This window comes from Bos grunniens, chromosome 11 (assembly GCF_055505025.1).
Source record: "Bos grunniens cultivar Pamir isolate PY7600 chromosome 11, Bosgru_T2T1.0, whole genome shotgun sequence".
Classification (NCBI taxonomy): domain Eukaryota; kingdom Metazoa; phylum Chordata; class Mammalia; order Artiodactyla; family Bovidae; genus Bos; species Bos grunniens.
The window spans coordinates 47,390,437-47,413,850 of record NC_141175.1 but is presented as its reverse complement, the minus strand read 5'-3'; the positions used below and the strand labels follow the sequence as shown (position 1 = coordinate 47,413,850).

Genomic DNA, 23,414 nt, shown 5'->3' with positions numbered 1-23,414 from the left:
TGAGAAAAAAAATCCCTTAAAGTGAAAAGTGTTACATAAAATTATATCCAAATCAGTAAGTAAAGGGTTCCCATAACTTTGAGAGACTGTAATATGCCACAGCGAATGCCCTTTGTCTTCAGTGAGACTCTGACAAGGACAGTCCTACAGGACACTCATCCCTCCCAGACACTTGCTGGCAGCAAGCTCCAAATGTAACAGCTTGAAATTCACAACACAGCACCTGTAACCTCTAGTGATTTTGTCTATTTTTAAATTACGTAGCCCATAGGAGCTTTTCCCTTATGGATACAAAAAAGATCACCTGACATCAACACATTTCTCTTAAGGGAAAGACTGTAAAACTGAGTATAAATCTAGTAAAATTATGATTCATTGTTCATAGCACCAAGCTTTTTTTTTTTTCCCAATAAAAAGGAAGTCGTTCTCACAGACACAGAAAACAAATTTATGGTTACCAAAGGGGAAAGGGAAGAGGTGGGATTAACAGATATACACTACTTTACATAAAATAGATAAATAACAAGGTCCTACTGTACAGCACAGGGAACTACACTTAATGTCTTGTAGTAGACTATAATAGAAAAGAATCTGAAAAAGAATATATATATATGTATGTGTATGTATCAGTTCTGAATCACTTTGCTGTATACCAGAAACTAATACAACATGGTAAATCAGCTATACTTCAATTTTTAGAAAAAGGAGTAATTTCACTAATTATAGCTAAAACTAAAAATTATAGACTCACTTAAAAAAAAACTGATCAACAAAACAAAAAGGCAACCTACTGAATGGGAGAAAATATGTGCAAATCATCTATTTGATAAGAGGTTAATATCTAAATAATATCCAAGTAGAGGAGCTACTCCATGTTCAAGGTCAGGAGGGGCGGCCATGAGGAGATACCCCTCGTCCAAGGTAAGGAGCAGCGGCTGCACTTTGCTGAAGCAGCCATGAAGAGATACCCGCTGTCCAAGATAAGAGAAACCCAAGTAAGACAGTAGGTGTTGCAAGAGGGCATCAGAGGGCAGACGCACTGAAACCATAATCACAGAAAACTACTCAAACTAATCACGCTAGGACCACAGCCTTGTCTAACTCAATGAAACTAAGCCATGCCCATGTGGGGCAACCCAAGATGGGCGGGTCATGGTGGAGAAGTCTGACAGAATGTGGTCCACTGGAGAATGGAATGGCAAACCACTTCAGCATTCTTGCCTTGAGAACCCCATGAACAGTATGAAAAGGCAAAATGATAGGATACTGAAAGAGGAACTCCCCAGGTTGGTAGGTGCCCAATATGCTACTGGAGATCAGTGGAGAAATAACTCCAGAAAGAATGAAAGAATAGAGCCAAAGCAAAAACAATACCCACTTGTGGATGTGACTGGTGATAGATGCAAGGTCCAATGCTATAAAGAGCAATATTGCATAGGAACCTGGAATGTCAGGTCCATGAATCAAGGCAAATTGGAAGTGGTCAAACAGGAGATGGCAAGAGTGAACATAGACATTCTAGGAATCAGTGAACTAAAATGGACTGGAATGGGTGAATTTAACTCAGATGACCATTATATCTACTACTGCGGGCAGGAATCCCTTAGAAGAAATGGAGTATCCATCATGGTCAACAAAAGAGTCTGAAATGCAGTACTGGGATGCAATCTCAAAAACGACAGAATGATCTCTGTTCATTTCCAAGGCAAACCATTCAATATCACGGTAATCCAAATCTATGCCCCAACCAGTAACACTGAAGAAGTTGAAGTTGAACGGTTCTATGAAGACCTACAAGACCTTCTGGAGCTAACACCCAAAAAAGATGTCCTTTTCATTATAGGGGACTGGAATGCAAAAGTAGGAAGTCAAGAAACACCTGGAGTAACAGGCAAATTTGGCCTTGGAATACGGAATAAAGCAGGACAAAGGCAAACAGAGCTTTGCCAAGAGAACACACTGGTCATAGCAAACACCCTCTTCCAACAACACAAGAGAAGACTCTACACATGGACATCACCAGATGGTCGACACCGAAATCAGACTGATTATATTCTTTGCAGCCAAAGATGGAGAAGCTTATACAGTCAGCAAAAACAAGACCGGGACCTGATTGTGGCTCAAATCATGAGCTCCTTATTGCCAAATTTAGACTGAAATTGAAGAAAGAAGGGAAAACCACTTGACCATTCAGGTATGACCTAAATCAAATCCCTTATGATTATACAGTGGAAGTGAGAAATAGATTTAAGGGCCTAGATCTGATAGAGTGCCTGATGAACTATGGAATGAGGTTTGTGACACTGTACAGGAGAAAGGGATCAAGGCCATCCCCATAGAAAAGAAATGCAAAAAAGCAAAATGGCGGTCTGGGGAGGCCTTACAAATAGCTGTGGAAAGAAGAGAAGTAAAAAACAAACAGGAAAAGGAAAGATATAAGCATCTGAATGCAGAGTTCCAAAGAATAGCAAGGAGAGATAAGAAAGCCTTCCTCAGCGATCAATGCAGAGAAATAGAGGAAAACAACAGAATGGGGAAGACTAGAAATCTCTTCAAGAAAATTAGAGATACCAAGGGAACATTTCATGCAAAGATGTGCTGGATAAAGGACAGAAATGGTATGGACCTAACAGAAGCAGAAGATATTAAGAAGAGGTGGCAGGAATACACAGAAGAACTGTACAAAAAAAAAAAGATCACCAGCATTAGGGAAATACAAATCAAATCCACAATGAGATACCACCTCACACTTGTTACAATGGCTGGTCTCAAAAAAAAACCAACACATAACAAATGCCGATGAGGATGTAGAGAAAAAGGGAACCCTTATGCACTGTTTATGGGAAAGTAAATTGGCACAGCCATTATGGAAAACAGTATGGAGTTTCCTCAAAAAATTAAAAATAGAACCACTACACAATCCAGCAGTTCCTGTGTATTTATTAAAAGGAAGTGAAATCATTATGTCAATTCACTGCAGCATTATTTACAATAGTCAAGACATGGAAAAAACCCAAATGATCATCAAAAGAAGAATGGATAAAGAAAATGTGGTAGATATGCAATACTATTTGGCCACAAAAAAGGAAATCCTGCCATGTGTAACAATACAGATGGACCTTGAGGGCATAGTGCTAAGAGAAATTAGAGAGAGAAGGACAAATACTATATGATCTCACTTATGTGTGGAATCCAAACAGACACACACAAACAAAACTCACAGAAAAAGAGATCAGATTTGTGATGACTGGAGGAATTAGATGCAGGTGTCAAAAGGTACAAACTTCCGCTTATAAGATACGAAAGTACCGAAGTGTAACGTACAACGTGATGATGACAGTTAACACTGCAGTGTGGAACATACGGAAGTTGCTAAGCGAGTAAATCCTATAACTTCTCATCACAAGGAAAAAATGTTTTTGGTAACAATGAGGTTGACAGGCGTTACCTAACTATAATAAGCATTTCCTAATATATGAATGTCAAGTCATTATACTGTACATCTTAAACTTATACCTGCCAAATGTCAATTTTATCCCAATAAAACTGGAAAAAAAAACTGGCAGAAATAAATCTGATTCAGTTAGCCATTTTGTTTCAGTTTTTAATTCTTCAAAGACTTCCAATTCATATCATGAAGCCTCACCTTAATATCTGGCCAAGTTGGTACTGAAAAAAGACTGGCCATTAAAAACAGGTTGTGAAACTATTATTTTGAAAATGAATGGATTAGTAGCATGTTCTTTATCAAGCTTATGAACCTCATCAAGATATAGTGCTCAAATTTAAGCAAATTACTTACTGATGTGGTGAAGCTGTCACAGAAATAATAATGTCTCAGTAAATTACGTAACACATAAGAAAAATGGACGATGAAAATTAGGAGCTAGAGAGGTTAAAAAAAAAAAAAAGGCTGACAATAGTTCTCAAATTCCAACAAACACAACCTGAGCAACTCTTTCAAATAGCAGCGGCCTGTTTTTTAATTTTTCTTCTCTTTCTTCTAGTTCTCGTCGGTATTCTCTCATCCTTTCCTTTTCACTCTTTCTAAAATCAAATAAAAGGAATGGAATTTTTAAAAGAAACAGGAACTTGAACATATAACATTTAGCTTAGATGACAAATCAGAAATTAAATCATGAGCACAGTTTATCACAATTTCTTTTCTGGACTGGTAGATTTTTTTCCCCATTAGACTGGTAAATTTTTAAGGAATGCAGAATACAAATTCTAGGTTTTGAGAGCAAACATTTTACATCTCAGAACAGTCTGGGTATGCTGTGATTCCTGAAATCTTCAAAACAAGAATGGATTAAGGGGCTTCAAACTGGCCTCGGGAGATTAATCAATGCCCTCTCATCTCATTTATAAACCAAAAAATTTGGTCCAAATTAAGAATCTTCTCTTTGAGGAATTTCTTCTGAAAATTAGACAGTGCTCTTCTTTTTTCCCTAGGTGAGATCTCCTATAGGCTGGTGGCACAGTTAATTAAATGGGAGCGGGGTAGGGGAGAAACAAGGAGTATGGAAATAGCACATATAGAGAAACAGGAACCAAAACACAAAAACTCACAGTAAGTATACCCACTGTTTGAACCAGATCCTATAATGAATTAAACTATGCTTTTTTCTCTATGTAAAATACACTAATTCTACCAAGATCATGACTTCCTGGATTAGAAAAAATAATTATACCATAAAATGATAATTATGCTTAAATATACACAATTTAGCATTATGGAAAATCCAGTTTACTTTCTAAAGATGAATGGTATATTTCTAGAGAATATTTTGCTCAAGTTCATCAAATCAAGCTCCTTCTATCAATGAGTTACACTTATACACATAAGGTATATATATATATAATATACATTATAAATGAATATAATAATTATTACATATAATATACATATTTAAAGGAATGATCACAATTAAAAGCAAATATAGATTTGGGGGGTACTTATGAATCAGATTAAAAATTAATAAATCATGTTACTTACCCAGCTTTGAGAAAGATACTTTACTACTTAAACATGAATATTTTTATGTTGCAACATAAAAATATTCCTCTGGAACACTGATTTTCAAACTTTGTACTGCAGAATTCCAGTGTGTCACATACCACTAAACCTTAACACACATGTTAATTGACACATCACATAACATCAATGTGCTAATCTGTGTTATCAGATTTTGTGTAGACCTTAGAACAAAGGTCTTGGACATATTTGTTTACTGAAGAATATTTTGAGATTACACAGCAAGCTGTTAAAAAAGAGCTTTGTGTGAATCAAGATTTTTCTCAATATCACACTGTACAATAAAAAATAATATAAATAAAAAGTTTAGATGCTAATACAGGATTACAACTGTGAACCATGGCCACAGTATAAAATGCTTCTGTCCATCAACACGGCATCATGGTCTTCATTGTGGGGTGAGTATGCATGTTGGTTCTTACCATGAAGTGAGTGAGCATTAGAGTGTGTGTGTGTAAGTAAACTGTAAGTAATTGATAGTAACTTGAATCCACAAACTGAAATATTATGCTATTCTTCATTCATTCATATATTTGAGGGGTACACTGATAAAAAAAAAAGTTTGAAAACCAGTGATCTGGAGGGTCAGGGTTCTCTTGTGATACCTGAGAGCTTTTATTCTGGATTTAGACATTTGAGCTAAACTCTCATGTGAGTCATAAGCCTTAGCCCGGGTTGTCAGGAGTTTCTGCAATTCTTTCATTCTTTGCTTCTGCTTAGTTAATATCCGATGTCTCTCTTCTTCCAACATTTTCTTTTCCTCAAGTGATCTCCTGAGGGCAACAAACTAAGGCTTAATTCACTTTAAGCCAATGAGAATGTTGTTTAGTAAAGATTTAGCACAGGATAATTCAATGGCTGGAAAAAAAGGGCAACCTTTTGAGAAGGATCTGAGTTGTAACTAGAAATCGATAGGCTGACTGTAACCTTTTCTAGCCCCAAAGATTCATAAAATGGAAAATATATTTAGTTCTTGGGTCTTCCTGACCCAGGGATTGAACCCCAGTCTCCTGCATTGCAGGCAGATTCTTTACCATTGGAGCCACCAGGGAAGACCTCTTAGCACACCTTCTGGCAAAACGTTCTATATTTTATAGTAAAATATGTTACTGGATAACATAGCATAGTATTTTCAAATCCCCCAACACAAAATCACTAGCGCGACCGTGAGTCAGTCCTCATTGTATTGGTCATTTACCTTGTGGCCTGCTCTCTTCCTCGGGAGGACACCGTGGGCGTTGGAGGGTTGCAGCTACAGGGTGCAGGCTTTGTGTTTGCAGCCCTTACTGGTGACTTGCGCCTTGGAGACAGATAAGGCCAACGTGTTTCTTTTAAATTCTCTTCATCTGCTTCAATGTCTGCCAAAATTTTCTCTCTTTTAGTGGCTGAATGTGAGGCTGCCTGAAGGTCACATGGTTCACAGACTGTCAGGAATTTGCGATACTTCTGTTCTGAGTGGTGTTTCTGATACCTCTCAGGTAGGTCTTCAGAATCAGCAGTCTGGCGCCTAACCCTGTGTTTATACTTGGACTTCTCAGCCTGTTCAGGACCCCTGGACTTCCTTGTAGCAAAACTCCTGCGAGCTGGACTGTAAGGCCGAGGGGATGGATTCTGTAAAAAGTCTTGAGTTCTCTGCTGTGCCCTCAAGTTTTTATAGAGTTCTTCTTCTGTTAACTTGTCATTGATAGTTGAACTGTAAGTAGATCGAGGTACAGGTCTGGCTTTAAAACGATTTGTTTTCTTTTTAGACTTAAAAAAGTCTTTCAGCTGCTTTTCCCTAACTGCTTGCTTCTGTTCCTCCCTTGCAACAAACTTAAAGGGCTTTTGAGAGGCTAAAAGAGCTTCTTTGTTTCTCTCCTTCATAGCCCTCCTCCGTACCTCATTTTGCTTGACTATATCATGATAAAGGGGGAGAAAGACGAACGCAGGAACTGGGTTGGCTCGGAATTTTTTCTTACACTCTGACTCCTCTTCTTGCTTCTTGAGCAGTTTGTGTACCATTTCAATATCTGATTTCGATTTCATGTTCTCTTCTTTTTTCTTCTGCTCTCTAACCATCATTTGAAAAGGCTCAGGTACTGTAATCCTTGGCACCCATTCCTTCGGTTTCTTTCTTTGTTTTTCAAGTACTGGCAGGTTGACATCTTCATGCTGGATATAATCTTCTACACTGAAGTTTGTCCACATGTTGTTGATGAGCTCCTTAGCATAGGTCATCATACCGCTTTTCTCAGAATACTTTTTTTCTAAGTTGGGCAACTCTTCTTCAGAGGAAGACACAATCAAGGAGGAAGACTGACTTAAATCAGGTTCTGAAATTGATGTCATTAATGAGACAGGGTGATAGGAGTTCTTTTCTGATAAAGACCTAAGCAAGTGAGGAGAATAATCAGGTTACCTTTTCAGTTGCATGTGACCAAATAGAAAAATTAAAAACTACGTAATTTCTAAGATCAAGGTAAAATCAGTTAGAAAATAGGAACTGGACAGGGCTGATGAAAACTATCAAATTTTTTTAGAACAGAGCCTGGGAGATGCCTGAAATTGATCTAAGTTGACTTCCTCATTTTACAGGGGAGGAACCTGAGACAGAGTTTCCTTATATCTAACCACTATTGAATTCTCCACATGTTTTCCAGAGTCACCATCCTAAAATAGACATCTGATCACATCACTTTCTTTCCTGAAACTTTCCCATGACTTGCCATTGTTACCAAGCTTAGATTATAAAGCCCCTCAAGACTAGCTCCTGCCTACCTTTCCAGTTTCACCTCTTGCCTCTCCCTACCCAGGTCACCATTCTTAAGTCAGATCCAATCATAGGCAGTTTCTCCCACACTGGTGATTTCTCAAGGCGCTTTGTACACATGGTTCCTGGTGCCTAGAAGGGCACTCCTCACTTCCTACATCTGTTTCAGCTATTTCTCCTCTAAGACTGAACTCCGATATGATACTTCACTTGCCTGTATCCCTCCACTGACACTCTGACATGTTCAACTGCTCTTCCTCTCTCTCCATGATACTCTGTTACACCATGTTGTATTTTTGAATCTCAGATTGTCTTTGATCTCCTTGAGAGCATCTTGATTTTGAGTCCTCAGTGCCTAGGCAACATCTGGTACACAGGAGATGCACCATCAGTGCTGACTAACTGGATGAGTGGCCTCAAGTTTCAAAAGAAGCAGGTTTATGGCAAAAATGACTATTTTGAAAACAAATCAGATTTATGTCTTAGTTCTGAACAATCTGTGTTATATCTGTAATGAGCTCATGTTAATCCACATATTATATTTTTAAAAAGACATTTAAAACTGAATTTTAATATTCAACATTTGAAAATGGCCCAGACTAAATATTCTGATACATGTCTAAGAGTGGTGCATCAGAGAGAAAAGACCTAAATGGCCATCAAATAACCCTCAAAGCAAGAAGCTACCTAGTAGGTTGATAAGCCATCAAACAATCTGAATAAAAACCCACCTCCATATATCATTAAAAGCACAAAGGGATATTTGAGAGAAAGTATTTTGAAATAATTTGTTTTGCATTTTTAAGTATATATTTTATCTTACAGTCCACAAATAACAATATGGACAAACTTACCCAGAAGAGACACTAGCAGCTTCTTCCCTGGTGACTGCTGGTTGAACTTCCTTTAAATTTAATTTACTCTGGTACAATTTCTCTAACTTTGCCATAGTTTCTATGTGGGCTGCCTTCAGTTCTTCTAGTTTCCTGAAATACTCTTCATTAGAGTGGTAAATATCAGAAAAGTTCACAAAATCCTCATGGCTTATATGTTTTTGTTCATTCACCCTAGAAATGCTGGTGTTAAAATCAGCCTGGTAGGATGAAAAAAACCTGTTATATGATGTCTGGAGTTTAAAGACAAATTAAGTTGACATTTATTCCCAATGCTGCTTTTTTAAAAGTCCACTTAATGAGGTTATATGTTTACTTGTGGACTATGTACATATAACATATTATAAGTTACTCGTGGGCTATATACGTTTTCTCCTAATAAATATTTTATTAAGAATAAGAGAGAGAGAGAGGGAAGGAGAGAGACAAGTTGCCAGAAAATAAATACTGTTTAATCCATCTTTTAAAGGGTGGTTAGATTCTCAAATTATGTACTAAGAAACACTACGGCAGGATCAAACCACACTTTATAAAGAGCCTCCTTCTCAGCGCAGGTTTATCTGAGACGAAGAACACAATTTCTCCTGCTGCAGACCAAGCAACCATAGCCCAGTGCCCTCTCTGAGCTGGGCTTTGCAGTGTGGGCCCCAGGGGTGTTTCGGCAGGGAGGAAAACTGAATGAGAATTTTGGGAAATGTGGGAATGGAGGGAACAAAATTCTCGGGGGCGCATCAAGAAGCCAGAGAGAAACTTTCCTCAGTGTGCGTGGGGTGGGGGTTGGGGGCAACCTCAGGAGCAGAAGGAGGTGAGGGTAGGAGGGACTTCCAGAATAGCCACTCCTGTGGGCAACAAGAACAGCAGCTCCCATGGTGACAAGGACTGTGGGGGTGACAAGGGAACAAGAACACGTAGGGTGGTTATTCTCTATACATGCCTACAAGGGTATGACTGATCCTTTCCCCCTCACTCCCTTCAAAGACCTTTCAACTTCTTTTAACTGAAGGAACTTTAAAGAGGTAAACCCCCATATCCTCCACAAGTTTATAAAGATTTCATATTTTCTCAGGTGAGAAACAATTGAAATTGTCTATGATACTATGCATAAAATGTTACTATGGTTTTAAATTTAGCTTACTGCCTGAAATAGACTCAAAATGAAAAAAGTATATTTGCCAAAGAAAAATAGAGATCCAACCTGATAAGACTCTAGAAAATAAACCTGAATAGTGTCTCCCAACAGAAAATTCAGAAGATTCAGTTGTCCATAATACTTATAGATATAACACTTTAATGGGCTCAAAAACAGTGTACACGAGGCCAGTGTTGTACCACTTGGGATAACTTAAGAGAAAACAAATGAAACAAAACAAGTTTTCTTCAGTAGAACAAGTGTGCAGAAATTCATTACCAAATAAGTTGGAGAATTGCTTTATGAGTCATGTTGCTGCTGTTGCTCAGTCACCCAGTCGTGTCCAACTCTTTGTGACCCCATGGACTGCAGCACGTCAGGCCTCCCTGTCCCTCACCATCTTCCGGAGTTTGCCCAAGTTCATGTTCATTGCTTCTGTGATGCTATCCAGCCATCTCATCCTCTGATGCCCTCTTCTCCTTCTGCCCTCAATCTTTCCCAGCATCAGGGATTTTAAAATGAGTTGTCTGTTCGCATCAAATGACCAAAATACTGGAGCTTCAGCTTCAGCATCAGTCCTTCCAGTGAAATTCAGGGTTGATCTCCCTTAAGATTGACTGGTTTGATCTCCTTGCTGTCCAAGGGACTTTCAGGAGTCTTCTCCAGTACCACAGTTCGGAAGCATCAATTCTTTGGCGTTCTGCCTTCTTTACAGTCCAGCTCTCACAACTGTATGAGACAACTGGGAAGATCACCGCCTTGACAATATGGACCTTTATCAGCAGAGTAATGTCTCTGCTTTTCAACACACTGTCTAGGTTTGTCACAGCTTTCCTGCCAAGAAGCAATTGTCTTGACTTCATGGCTATAGTCACCGACAGTGATTTGGGAGCCCAAGAAGAGGAAATCTGTCACTACTTCCACTTTTTCCCCTTCTATTTGCCATGTAGTAATGGGGCTGGGTGCCATAGTCTTAGTTTTTGTAATATTTAGTCTTAAGCTAGCTCTTTTACTCGCCTCCTCACACTCATCAAGAGGTTCTTTAGTTCCTCCTCGCTTTCTGCCATTAGAGTGGTTATCATCCGCATATCTGAGGTTGTTGATGTTTCTCCCGCCTATTTAGATTTCAGCTTGTAACTCATTCAGATCAGCATTTCTCAAGATGTGCTCAGCCTATCGGTTAAACAAACAGGGTGACAGCAGATAGCCCTGTCATACTCCTTTCTCCATCTTGAACCAATCAGTTGTTCCATACAGGGTTCTAACTGTTGCTTCTTGACCCGCATACAGGTTTCTCAGGAGACAGGTAAGATGGTCTGCTATTCTCATCTCTTTAAGAGCTTTCCACAGTTTGTTATGAGCCACACAATCAAAGGCTTTAGCACAGTTGATGAAACAGAGAGGTTTTTCTGAAATTCCCTTGCTTTCTTTATAATCCAGTGAATGTTGGCAATTTGATCTCTAGTTCCCCTTCCTTTTCTAAACCCAGCTTGGACAGCCTCAAGTTCTTGGTTCAGATAATGCTGAAGCCTAGCATGCAAGATTTTAAGAATGACCTTACAAGCATAAGAAATGAGTGCAATTGTCCAATGGTTAACACATTCTTTGGTACTACCCTTCTTGGGAACTGGGATGAGGATGGACTTTTTCTAGTCCTGTGGCCACTGCTGGGTCTTCCAGATTTGCTGACATAATGAATGCAAAACCTTGATGGCAACATCCTTTAAGGGATTTGAATAGTTCTGCTGGAATTTCATCATATCCACTAGCTTTATTAACAGCAGTGCTTCTTAAGACCCACTTGAGTCATTCAAGTCAATTAAGAGAATTTTCTGATATCGTCTGCTGTTTTTCCTATGTGCTCTTCACCATTACCTTCTTAGCTATGGGAATGAGTACTTTGTTAATTTCCTCATTCATTCAATATTTAGAGACACTCAGTATTTAGCTAGCTGCTGAAAGATACAAATCAGATAAAAACTCTATCTTCCAGAAATGGCAACCCATTTTAGTATTCTTGCCTGGAAAATTCTATGGACAGAGGAGCCTAGTGGGCTATAGTCCATGGGGTCTCAAAGAGTTGGACACGACTGAGTGACTGAGCACATCAGCACATACTGTGATCTAAAATGGTTGTTTCCTTTTGTATTCCTACAAGAAGAGTTTGAGACTTCTGGTTCTTTCATATTCTTGCCAACATGTTTAAGTCTTTTTAAACTTCTGACCTTTTGAATAAATGTGTAGCATTAGAAAAAAAAAAAAGACAACTCCACCTTCCAGAAGCTTCCAGCTAGTTTAGAAGAGGACATGCAGATAAATAATCAATAGCAGGCTCTGAATGAGACAGAACTCCTGATTCCTGCCCATGATTTGCTCCAAGCTGAGCAGGGAGACAGAGAAGTGACCACGTATGTCACGATATCAGGGACCTTAAGAGCTCACAGAAAGATCGTCTAATTCTGACCAGAGGAAAGAAGAGGCAAAATTTGCAGAGATCAGAAAGACTGGAGACACAAGGCTGGATAAGGACAAGGTTTGTGAAAAACAAAGAAACTGAGGCCTAGGGCTCGAACATTCACTGTTGCTTCATGATGATGCAACTGGCAGGTCTCTGTCCTTGGTGAGGAAACTGAGGCTCAGAGGAGTCAGGTGACCTTTCTACAGTCACACAGCTAGTAAGCAGCAGAGCTGGGCTCCAATACCATGCCTGTTAGACTCCAAAGACACACCACACTCCTCCCAAGTGCAGGAGGGTTTTTTCTCTGCAAGTGGAAGTAACAAGCATGCTGTGCTCAGAGGAAGGTATACAGTCTGAGAGGGGGTGGGGAAGAGCATATATGGAGCACAACGGAGGAGGGAAAACAAGGTGAAAAAGGCAAGTAAAGGGCCCCAACCAAAAGCCCAGTGGGCCAAGCCACAGGCACCAGGAGCCCTGAAGGATGTGAGCAGAGAGTGACAGTCAGTAACACCCAGAAGGACTCTCTGGTAGTGAAGTGGAGGGACGGAAAGCAAGGTTGGTGGCAGTTAATGGGCTATTGGGAGATTTAAGAGGCTGAATCATTAACCTGACAATGGCCTGGACTGTGGGCAAGAAACTGAAAATGTTTTCTGTTTGGAGTGCTGCATGTCTAGGTAAATGACGATCTGCCATTTATCAGTAGAGGGGCTACAGGGAAAAGGAGTATTTTTAAGGAAAGGAAATTAATCTAGGTCTTAGACACACTAAGTGTGAGGGGACAGTAGGGCAGCCCAATGTCCAGGAAACAGAGGGGTAAATATATCTGGAGACCTGGTAAGAAGGCTGGGCTGGAGATGGAAATACAGGAGCCAGCAATGCACACAGAAATGCAGGTGCAGCCCTGCGTGTAGATAAGGCTTCCTGTGAGCAGTGAGAGGCGAGAACTTGAGGATGGAAATGTTGGCAAACACTAGCATCCAAATAAGCAGTGAGAGGACTTCCCTGGTGGTCCCCTGGTTGAGAATCCAGCTGTCAATGCAGGGGACATGGGTTCAGTCCTTCGTGTGGAATGATTCCACGCGGCATGGAGCAACTAAGCCCGTGCATCACGACTACTGAGCCCGCACTCTAGAGCCCACGAGCTGCAACTACTAAGACCCATGAGCCTAGAACCTGTTCTCCACAATAAGAGAAGCCACCGCAATGAGAAGCCCAAGCACTGCAATAAAGAGTAGCCCCCGCTCGCCACAACTAGAGAAAGCCTGCAAGCAGCAACAAAGACCCAGTGCAACCAAAAATACAATAAATAACTAATTTTTTAAAATAATGTACAAAAAGTATGAAATGGACCACTGTCACAAAAGATCACCAAGATCAGGCTGAAACAGCAGAATCCTGTGAGGCTCTCCAGGACACAAGAGTCTTTCCATGTCCTTGTTTCAAAGAGCAGATGCAAACAGTTACTAATTAGAGGAGTTAGGGACTGCAGGGAAAAAAATAGAAAGGCAGTCAAGAAATAGTGTGGGGAAGGAGCAGGGTCCTGGTTCCTCCTTAAGGGAAACACAAAACAATCTGATACAGAAACTAAGGCACCCACCCAGGTAGAGGATGGTAACTTCAGGCTAAGGAGAAGCACACTGATCCCAGAATGGTTGGAACTGGAAGAATGATGATTGAGCTTCCTTGACCACCACCCTGTTACCTCCCATCAACCAATCAGAGAAAAGGTCACACACGCTTGAAGCCCACCCCCTAAATTTTGCTTATAAAACCTCTTCCCCAACAGAGTAGTCAGGCTTTTTGAGCACAAGCTGCCCACTGTCCTTGTTTGGCTCTGCAATAAAACTTTCTCTGCTCTAAGCTCCAATGTGTCAGTTCGTTTGGCTTCACTGTACATTGGGCAAACGAACTTGGATTCAGCAACAAAGTGATACCATACTTAAAGGAAGGGAGCGTTGGTTTTGAGTTTGGAAGATACTGAAAGACTTCCTGGAGGAGGTGATAGTTGAGCTGAGCCAAAGAATAGAAAAACTGGAGGATCAGAGAAAGTATATGGGGAAAGAGGGAAAAGGTACTCTAGAAAGAGGAAATGACAGTAAAAGCAGTGGGGATGGGGTTGTGGGTGGGTGGGTGGACATGGTGGAAAGCACACAGCTGTAGGCACCTGACCTGCCTCTTGAGAAACCTGTATGCAGGTCAGGAAGCAACAGTGAGAACTGGACATGGAACAACAGACCGGTTCCAAATAGGAAAAGGAGGATGTCAAGGCTGTATATTGTCACCCTGCTTATTTAACTTCTATGCAGAGTACATCATGAGAAACGCTGGGCTGGAAGAAGCACAAGCTGGAATCAAGATTGCTGGGAGAAATATCAATAACCTCATATGCAGATGACACCACCCTTATGGCAGAAAGTGAAGAGGAAATAAAAAGCCTCTTGATGAAAGTGAAAGAAGAGAGTGAAAAAGTTGGCTTAAAGCTCAACATTCAGAAAACGAAGATCATGGCATCTGGTCCCATCACTTCATGGGAAATAGATGGGGAAACAGAGGAAACAGTGTCAGACTTTATTTTTGGGGGCTCCAAAATCACTGCAGATGGTGACTGCAGCCATGAAATTAAAAGACGCTGACTCCTTGGAGGAAAAGTTATGACCAACCTAGACAGCATATTGAAAAGCAGAGACATTACTTTGCCAACAAAGGTCCGTCTAGTCAAGGCTATGGTTTTTCCAGTAGTCATGTATGGATGTGACAGTTGGACTGTGAAGAAAGCTGAGCGCCGAAGAATTGATGCTTTTGAACTGTGGTGTTGGAGAAGACTCTTAAGAGTCCCTTGGACTGCAAGGAGGTCCAACCAGTCCATTCTGAAGGAGATCAGCCCTGGGATTTCTTTGGAAGGAATGATGCTAAAGCTGAAACTCCAGTACTTTGGCCACCTCATACAAAGAGTTGACTCATTGGAAAAGACTCTGATGCTGGGAGGGATTGGGGGCAAGAGGAGAAGGGGATGACAGAGGATGAGATGGCTGGATGGCATCACCGACTCAGTGGACGTGAGTTTGGGTGAACTCCAGGAGATGGTGATGGACAGGGAGGCCTGGCATGCTGTGATTCATGGGGCTGCAAATAGTTGGACATGACTGAGTGACTGAACTGAACTACAGGCTATAAGGAAAGTAAAAATGAACAAAGCAATTTGGGGCAGAAAGCCTGGAAAGGGAGGTTAGGGCAATCAAGATGCAGTTTCTATCTATAGATGGCTCCCGACCCCTCCCTGGTCATCTGGTTTCAGCCCCCTTACAACCCTTCAAAGCTGAAAGGGTCGGACACTTTGGAGTTTGGAACGTTCATATGGCTTGGGGGAAAGATTACAGACATGGTGTCAGAATTCTCATTCAAGCCTAGGTTCTGCACTTCTCAGTCATGTGGGGAGGCTAAGAACTTTGGAACTTCAGCTTTAAGAAACATAAAGTATGTGAGCCAGTTGTTAAACTATTGTCTCACAGCTCCAAAGTCACCCTTTTATACCCTGCTAAGTGATGCTGGGGACAGGACTCTGCAAACAACATTTCTGCTTTGCCAGAGACTTACCACTGCTGTTGCTGCTGCTGCTGCTAAGTTGCTTCAGTCGTGTCCGACTCTGTGCGACCCCATAGATGGCAGCCCACCAGGCTCCCCCATCCCTGGGATTCTCCAGGCAAGAACACTGGAGTGGGTTGCCATTTCCTTCTCCAATGCATGAAAGTGAAGTCGCTCAGTCATGTCCGACTCCTAGCGACCCCATGGACTGCAGCCCATCAGGCCCCTCTGTCCATGGGATTTTCCAGGCAAGAGTACTGGAGTGGGTTGCCATTGCCTTCTCCGAGACTTACCACTAGATTCTGCCAAAAGTGGGGCTAGAGGGAGACTGCAAGGCTGGAGGAGGAAGAAGGGACTATTCCTTCCTGTTAGTTCTCCATCTATTTGTCTGCTTGTATCACCCCAGCTTCCCTGGTGGTTCAGACAGTAAAGAATCCGCCCACAATGTGGGAGACCTGGGTTCAATCCCTGGGTTGGGAAGATCCCCTGGAGGAGCAAATGGCAACCCACTCCAGTATTCTTGCCTGGAGAATCCCCATGGACAGAGGAGCCTGGCGAACTAAAGTCTATGGGGTCGCAAAGAGTTGGACACGACTGAGCGACTAAGCACAACCACACATCACCCCAGCAGTGTTCTTCCTCTGGGCAGCAGCAGCTCACTCTAGCAGCAGGGGCTGATTCCAGCCTGCAGGTTCTCTAGTGCTCACAGAATCAGCAGAATCACCCTGAGGGCTTACTGTTCCCTCCCCCTCGGATGCTCTGCCTCCAGATATCTGCACGGCCCACCTGCTCACTCCTTCAGAGCTTTACTCAAAATGTCATCCTCTCCACAAGGTCTTCATTGACTACCCGTTTTTGAAATGACAACCTCTCCTCTGACTCACTGCCACCCCTTTTTTTTCCTGCTTTATTTCGTCTCATAAGTACTCACCACCAACTGACATTCTACTCTTATTTGCTGATGTCGTTGTGTATTACCTCCCTGTCCCTACCAAAGAGTAAGCATCACGAAAGCAAGCATTTGCTCTGTTGTGTCCCCAGTGCCTAGAAGAGTGTCACTGAAAGACACTCAATCAGTGTTTACTAGATAAACAAATGTCCAGCTAAAACAATATTAAGTCCTCCCAAGGGGAATGAACAGGTATTCCCTCACCAAAGGCTAAATCAAAGAAATACTGGCTGCTCTAAAAAGCTATATTCTACTGAGTGTTAAGGAAAGGGGTTATCTTCCGAAAGCTATCATTAAAATAGGGTGGATATTCCAAAGAATTGTTTTTAGGCAAAAGCATCCACCATTCATTCTTTTAGACTCTTCCTTAAAAGAAGGTCTTATAACAATCATTTTCACAAAAAGGATGAAGTTTATTTGAACCTGGAAAAGATGTTTGAAAATGATACAGAAGGATGTGTAACTTCTAAAGAGATGCAACAGGCCTGATAATTATACTTAAGCACTGACTGCACAGTATTCACTCCACTTCAGCTTAATGCTGGGAACACAAAACTTTTCAGATAAACAGATCTCACAGTGTTTTACCCAAAACAGATAAATGGTTAATAAGCGGCTTCCAACTCTAAATTCATCATTGTCTCCACACAGAAGGAAACAGTAGTTCAGATAACCTAGGCCAAGGACATTATTTTCCAAGAGCCTAAGATTGCACCCTTTCCCTTTAACTGTTGAGCTTTTTGTAGAATGTTGTACACACAGCCATGAGATTAGAGGATAATCTTCCCTAGATTGGCTTGACCCATTTAGATGATGACTCCTTCCAACACATGTTGCTTCATTAGTAATCAGCATTCATCATTATCTGTGTTAAAGTTATCATCTATAATTCTGGAATTTTTATTAAAAAAATTTTTTTTGCATTAAAGGGATTTGTAAGGAATGAGGTAGATCTACATGTAAATGATAAAAGGAAAAAACCAAGGGGCAGGACAATATATATCTACAAAATGCTACCATATATTAAAATATTATGTACACAGGAGATAAGAAAAGGCCTAGAGTATATATCTGATTCAAAACAGTGACTACTAGGACTTCCCTGGTGGTCCAGTGGCTAGGACTCTGGGCTCCCGATGCACAGGGCCTGGGTTCAATCCCTGGTCAAGGAACTAGATCCCACATGCTGCAGCTAAAGATCCTGCATGCTGCAACTAAGACCAGGTGCAGCCAAATAAAACAAACATTTACAAACAAAACAAAATAAAACCCAGTGGCTACTAATGCGGAGGGAGGGGGGAGCCAGACTCTCTTTTTGCAGGGAGAAGTATCAAAGGGCCTTAGCCTTATTTATAACATTTAAAATTTTTAAAGGAGAATGTTTATGTATTACTTCTATAATTAAAATGTAACAACAAAAAAAAGAAAATGTTTTGTGAATAGTAATACTAAATTAAAAACTGAACAATTTCTAATGGCTACTTGGTCAGCCTGGCACGTCCTGTGCTCCTGGAAGTGGCTCTCACACTGCCCCCACGATCCTGCCTACCTGTTCCTTGCTATTCTACCTGCTCCCACCCCCACCCCCCAACTGCAAATGATAACACCTTTATTTCTTCAGGAAAAAAGAAACTATCACAGGGAGTTCCCTCATCTTTCCATCTACAAAACTGCCCACTTTTGTGCCCCTTTTCGCCTTCCCTCCTGCCTCAGAGACGAAATGTCCCTTCTCTTAGCAGCATCTGACCCTTCCCCTCATCACTGAAACCAATGAATTGGAAACCTCCATGCTCCAGCAATAAATCTACCACGGGAGCTGATCTTAACCTCTTTTGCCCCATTTTCATGACCTGACTGTTGTTGAGGGTTTTAAGAGCTCTATACTAGGCCCCTTCTCTTCTTTCTCTGCACTCTGTCCCTAAGTGACTTCACTGTTTCAAAAAGGCTGAAAACTCCCAACCCATGCCCTGCAGTTCTCCAGTTTCATAGGCCGAACTGCTTCCTACATCTTTCCACTTCCTAGTTTCACAGATATCTCAAATTTACCTGTTCAAAACTGAAACCTTGATTCCCACCTGGCCTCTGAATCTACTCCTCTTCAAGTTACTCCCAATCCAGTAAATGGCATTATCTTCCATGCAGCTGGTCAAACCAGAAATCTGGGCATGAGCACTCTTGACTTCTTCCTTGGCCTCACATAAGTCCTATACAATCTGTGTCCACTTCTGGCCTGGACTCTAGGTCCAAGCCACTGCCTCTGGCCCCTTAATCACTGCAACAGCCTCCTACCCAATCCCCTTTCTTTCTCAAACCCTCCAATCATTCTCCACAAAGCCATCAGAGTCATCTTTAAAAAATGTAAACAGAAACACGCTAGATCTCTTAAAAGCCTCAAAGACTTCTCACTGCACCTGCAATAAACATTAAACTCCCTACCGTGGTCTGTACGGACCTCCTTACCTCTCCGACCTTTTCCAGTCCTGTTGGCTGTCTTTCAGATTCTTAATGACACAAAACTCTTTCTCTTCCTATCTTTGGGCCTCTGCATATGCTGCTTCCTCTACCTGGAATGCTTTTCTCACCCCCACCCCCACCCCCGTCTCCAAAAATGGTTGGTCTTTCTCATCTATCAGGCATTGGCTTATATGTTAACTCATTGAAGTCGGTCCCTGCCTATCACATTTTTAATTATAGAAGCCTGCTCACCTCTTTCCCAACATTTCCTGTCTTATAATCATTTGACTGCTCATATTTTATTGTCCAACTTCCCTATCAGACTGGAAGCACTGTGACAACATGAGCTGTGTCTGCTGGCACTCACTTCTAAATAGTCCATTACTGGCACTTAATAAATGCTCAAAATGTGCTGAAAAAGAGAAGGCCATCCCATTAGGAAAATCCAGGAAATTTTAACTGTGAATTACAGAATATTCCTTTACCCATATCATCATCAACCACAAAGCAAGACCTACGAACTGATATCTCCAACTGAGGCTAGATTCAAGGAATATGCCTTAATGCCCTTATATGGGCACAGAGTCCTGTAAGGGGTGTATATGGAGCCATGAGGGCTTGCGGGGAGTGGCTTGGCAAGCCAAAGGATTTAAAGGGGCCTACTATGACAGTGAATTTTTTGGGCTCCAAAATCACTGCAGATGATGACTGCAGCCAAGAAATTAAAAGACGCTTACTCCTTGGAAGGACCGTTATGACCAACCTAGACAGCATATTAAAAAGCAGAGACATCACTTACCCAACAAAGATACATCTAGTTAAGGCTATGGTTTTTCCAGTAGTCATGTATGGATGTGAGAATTGGACTGTAAAGAAAGCTGAGTGCCAAAGAATTTATGCTTTTGAACTGTGGTGTTGGAGAAGACTTTTGAAAGTCCCCTGGACTGCAAGGAGATCCATCCAGTCCATCCTAGAGGAGGTCAGTCCTGAGTGTTCACTGGAAGGAGTGATGTTGAAATTCCAATACTTTGGCCACCTGATGCAAAGAACTGACTCATTGGAAAAGACCCTGATGCTGGGAAAGATTGAAGGTTGGAGGAGAAGGGGACGACAGAGGATGGGATGGTTGGATGGCATCACAAACTCAATGGACATGAGTTTGGGTAGACTATGGGAGTTGGTGATGGACAGGGAGGCCTGGTGTGCTGCAGTCCATGGGGTTGGAAAGAGTCGAACATGACTGAGCAACTGAATTGAACTGAACTATGACAGTTAGTTCTCCGTAATCAATTTTGTGTGATGGCTATGGTAAGCTGAGTTAACTCCATTTTACAGACAACAAAGTTGAGAGAAACTAGCATTTAAAAATCAAGGTGAGATATCAAGCCAAACTGTGAGGAAGGTAAAGCTTGGCTGCTGCACTCTCTTTCTTGCCTTTCCAGTGCTTCGTCTGCCAACCCCAGTGTCTCCATCAGGTCTACTACCATGTGCTGCGTGCTAAGTCACTTCAGTCATGTCAGACTCTTTGTGACCCTATGGACTGTAGCCTGCCAGGCTCCTCTGTCCATGGGATTTTCTTAGAGAGAACACTGGAATGGGTTCCATTCCCTTCGTCAAGGGACTTCCTGACTCAGGGATCAAATCCACATCTCTCACATCTCTTGCACTGGCAGGCAGGGGGTTCTTTACCACTACTACAGTGGCAGCTGATCCAAATTTGCTTTTGGTTCCTTCAAGTACTGTGGTCTCAGAATAGAGTTAAACTTAGCTTCCTTTTTTCTTTTTCAGTGAGATACTGTCCCTCAGAAACTAGTTTATTAGATAAACTGATCTCTCCTAAGGTAATGTTTCTAATACAAATTTGCATTTTTACATGGTACTCCGGAAGTATACCTGCAACCACAGAAATGACTGACTTTTCCACTACAGCAAGCCAGAAGAGAACTTAATCTCTTGTTGTCTTGTTCTCTTTCGGATAGGTGTTTAAATAACAGCCCCACTGGCAGCTGTTGTTATTACTACTAATTTATACAAACTCTTTTAGCTATCACATATGCTCTCATTTGGTTCTCATAATAGCCCAGTGAGACAAGAAAGACAGTTATTTTAAAGCTCTTTTATAGATAAGGAAACAAACTGAAAGAAGTTACGTCTTAATGTTAACTAGCAAATGAACAGATCCTAACCCAGGACTCCAAATTCTTCTCTTCATTCAAATCAATGTTCAACATCAGTCTACCTCCTCCATTGGGTATTGAAATTTGAAGCTTTATCATAAGTGAATTTGGTTGTAGGTCACTCATTCTGGTTCAAGTTCAGGGTCTTAATCTGCTTTACTCTGGATAACCTCAAGTAGTTTATCTGTTGGTAAAATACTGCCCATAAAAGGTGTTACTACAGATTTTCTCATTAACACTTCTAGTGCAGATTAAAGAGATTAGAATTCCAAAATATCCAGTGATTTCTAATAGCCCGAGACCACAAGATCCCCTGGAGAAGGGAAAGGCTGCCCACTCCAGTATTCTGGCCTGGAGAATTCCATGGACTATATAGTCCATGGGGGTCGCAAAGAGTCGGACACGACTGAATGACTTTCACTAGACCACATGTTTTGAATCTAAGATGCTTTGAGCAAACAGTATTAAGAATGTGGGGGGACTTCTCTGTTGGTTAAGACTCTGCACTTCCAATGCAAGGGCCTTGGGTTCCGTCCCTGGTCAGGGAAGTAGATTCTGCACGCCACAACTAAAGAATCCACACAAAGGTCGCATGGAGGCAACTGAGTCTCAGCACAGCCAAATAAAATAAATATTAAAAATAACAAAAGAATCTTTTACCTGGGGTTAAGAAGGTTTATATCTGCAGATTGCTGGTTAAAATTCAAAGTTCTCATCTTTTAAGGGAATAGAGCAGATGGCAGACTTGGCCCCCTACCTGGTAGACAGGTGTTTCCAAAACACTTGACACTGAAAATTGATCCGTGAAAAAGCTGTTTCTTCCCACTCTGAAGAGCAGTGTGGCAACACTGCAGCCTCAGTGATTTGCTTCTCTGGAGGCTTAACTCTGTTTCTGATCTACCCACTGAACTCCTGCTGGTTTTAAACATCATCTCTCATGTACTGTATTAAGATGCACTAATAACCAAGACATTGAAGTGACAACAAAGCACACCTGATAACACAGCTGATTCACTTGCATTTTTTGGATTATTCTCTGTAGGACAGCAGTTTTCCTCAAGTTGAAAAGAAACAGAAAAGAAAAAAAAAAGAAAAGAAAATATCTACTCCCAACAGTTGCTGGAGCATAAGAATAAAGTTCTGTACTTTTCATTAGAAATAGCGTAACGTAAATGCCCTCCAAGAAATTTCTACAACAATCTCTTTGGTTAAAATTAAAAGACTTTTCAACCCCTCGGTTTTGAGTATTTTCCGTGAGGGCCCAGAGGACATGGTGGGCCAGGCTCACCTGTACGGAGGGTCAGGACAGGGTGCGCATTTCCCAGCCCGCGCCTCACCAGCGGGGGTCGCCGATCAGCCTCCAATTGCAGCCAGCGCCCAGCCCCACCCCACTTCCCGCCCCTGCATTACCGGCGCCCGCGCCAGCCGTGCCGCCGCCTCTTTCTCTTCTTCTTCCTCCTCTTCCTCCATGGCCGCCGCCGCCGCCGACAGGGAATTCAAGGGGTCTTTGCGTTCGTACTGGGCGACCCGCGCTCTGGTGTTGGGATTGACCGGGGTTTGGAGACTGCTGGCCGCCAACTTCGCCGCTCGGTGCGAAGCGGCCATCACCGCGCCGCCGAGGCCTGAGCGCCCGCGCTGGCCCGGGGCGGGGAAGCCGGCGTGGCCGCAGGCGCCCGATTGCTCTTTGCTTAGGGTGGTGGTTACTAGGGGCCCGGTAACTAGGGACGCTACAGGGGCCGCGAGGGGCCAAACATCACTTAAAACCGGCGCCCGCGCGGGGCCCCTTAGTGGAAGTCAGTATTGAGTCTTTGCTGATTTAGAGGATTGGTCTGCGGAATAGGGCACCTGGTCCCTCTTCTTCGCATTTCACCCCCTAAACGCAAACTTCTCACATTACACTAATGAAACGACTTGTGGTGGTAGTGGTGGGGCTTTTTATTCATTGAAATAATATGTTTGGAGGAGGTGGCGGCGGCAGAAGAAAG

General features: G+C 42.0%; 1 protein-coding gene across 4 annotated transcripts in view; it reads right to left on the bottom strand.

The window, feature by feature from the left end:
* The window catches only part of FAM161A (FAM161 centrosomal protein A), a 28,779-nt gene extending 5,660 nt beyond the window's left edge, over positions 1-23,119 (bottom strand). The window contains exons 1-5 of one of the 4 annotated variants that reach the window (XM_086326435.1): positions 22,718-23,119; positions 8,642-8,880; positions 6,237-7,406; positions 5,644-5,811; positions 3,948-4,047 (exon numbers count right to left, since the gene is read on the bottom strand). In XM_086326435.1, coding sequence (XP_086182561.1) covers positions 3,948-4,047; positions 5,644-5,811; positions 6,237-7,406; positions 8,642-8,736 — 1,533 coding nt within the window. In that variant the 5' untranslated portion in view covers positions 8,737-8,880; positions 22,718-23,119. The remainder of the gene's footprint in view (positions 1-3,947; positions 4,048-5,643; positions 5,812-6,236; positions 7,407-8,641; positions 8,881-22,717) is intronic. The other 3 variants (XM_086326433.1, XM_086326436.1, XM_086326434.1) reach the window with 3 other exon arrangements.
* Positions 23,120-23,414: the final 295 nt, after the last annotated feature.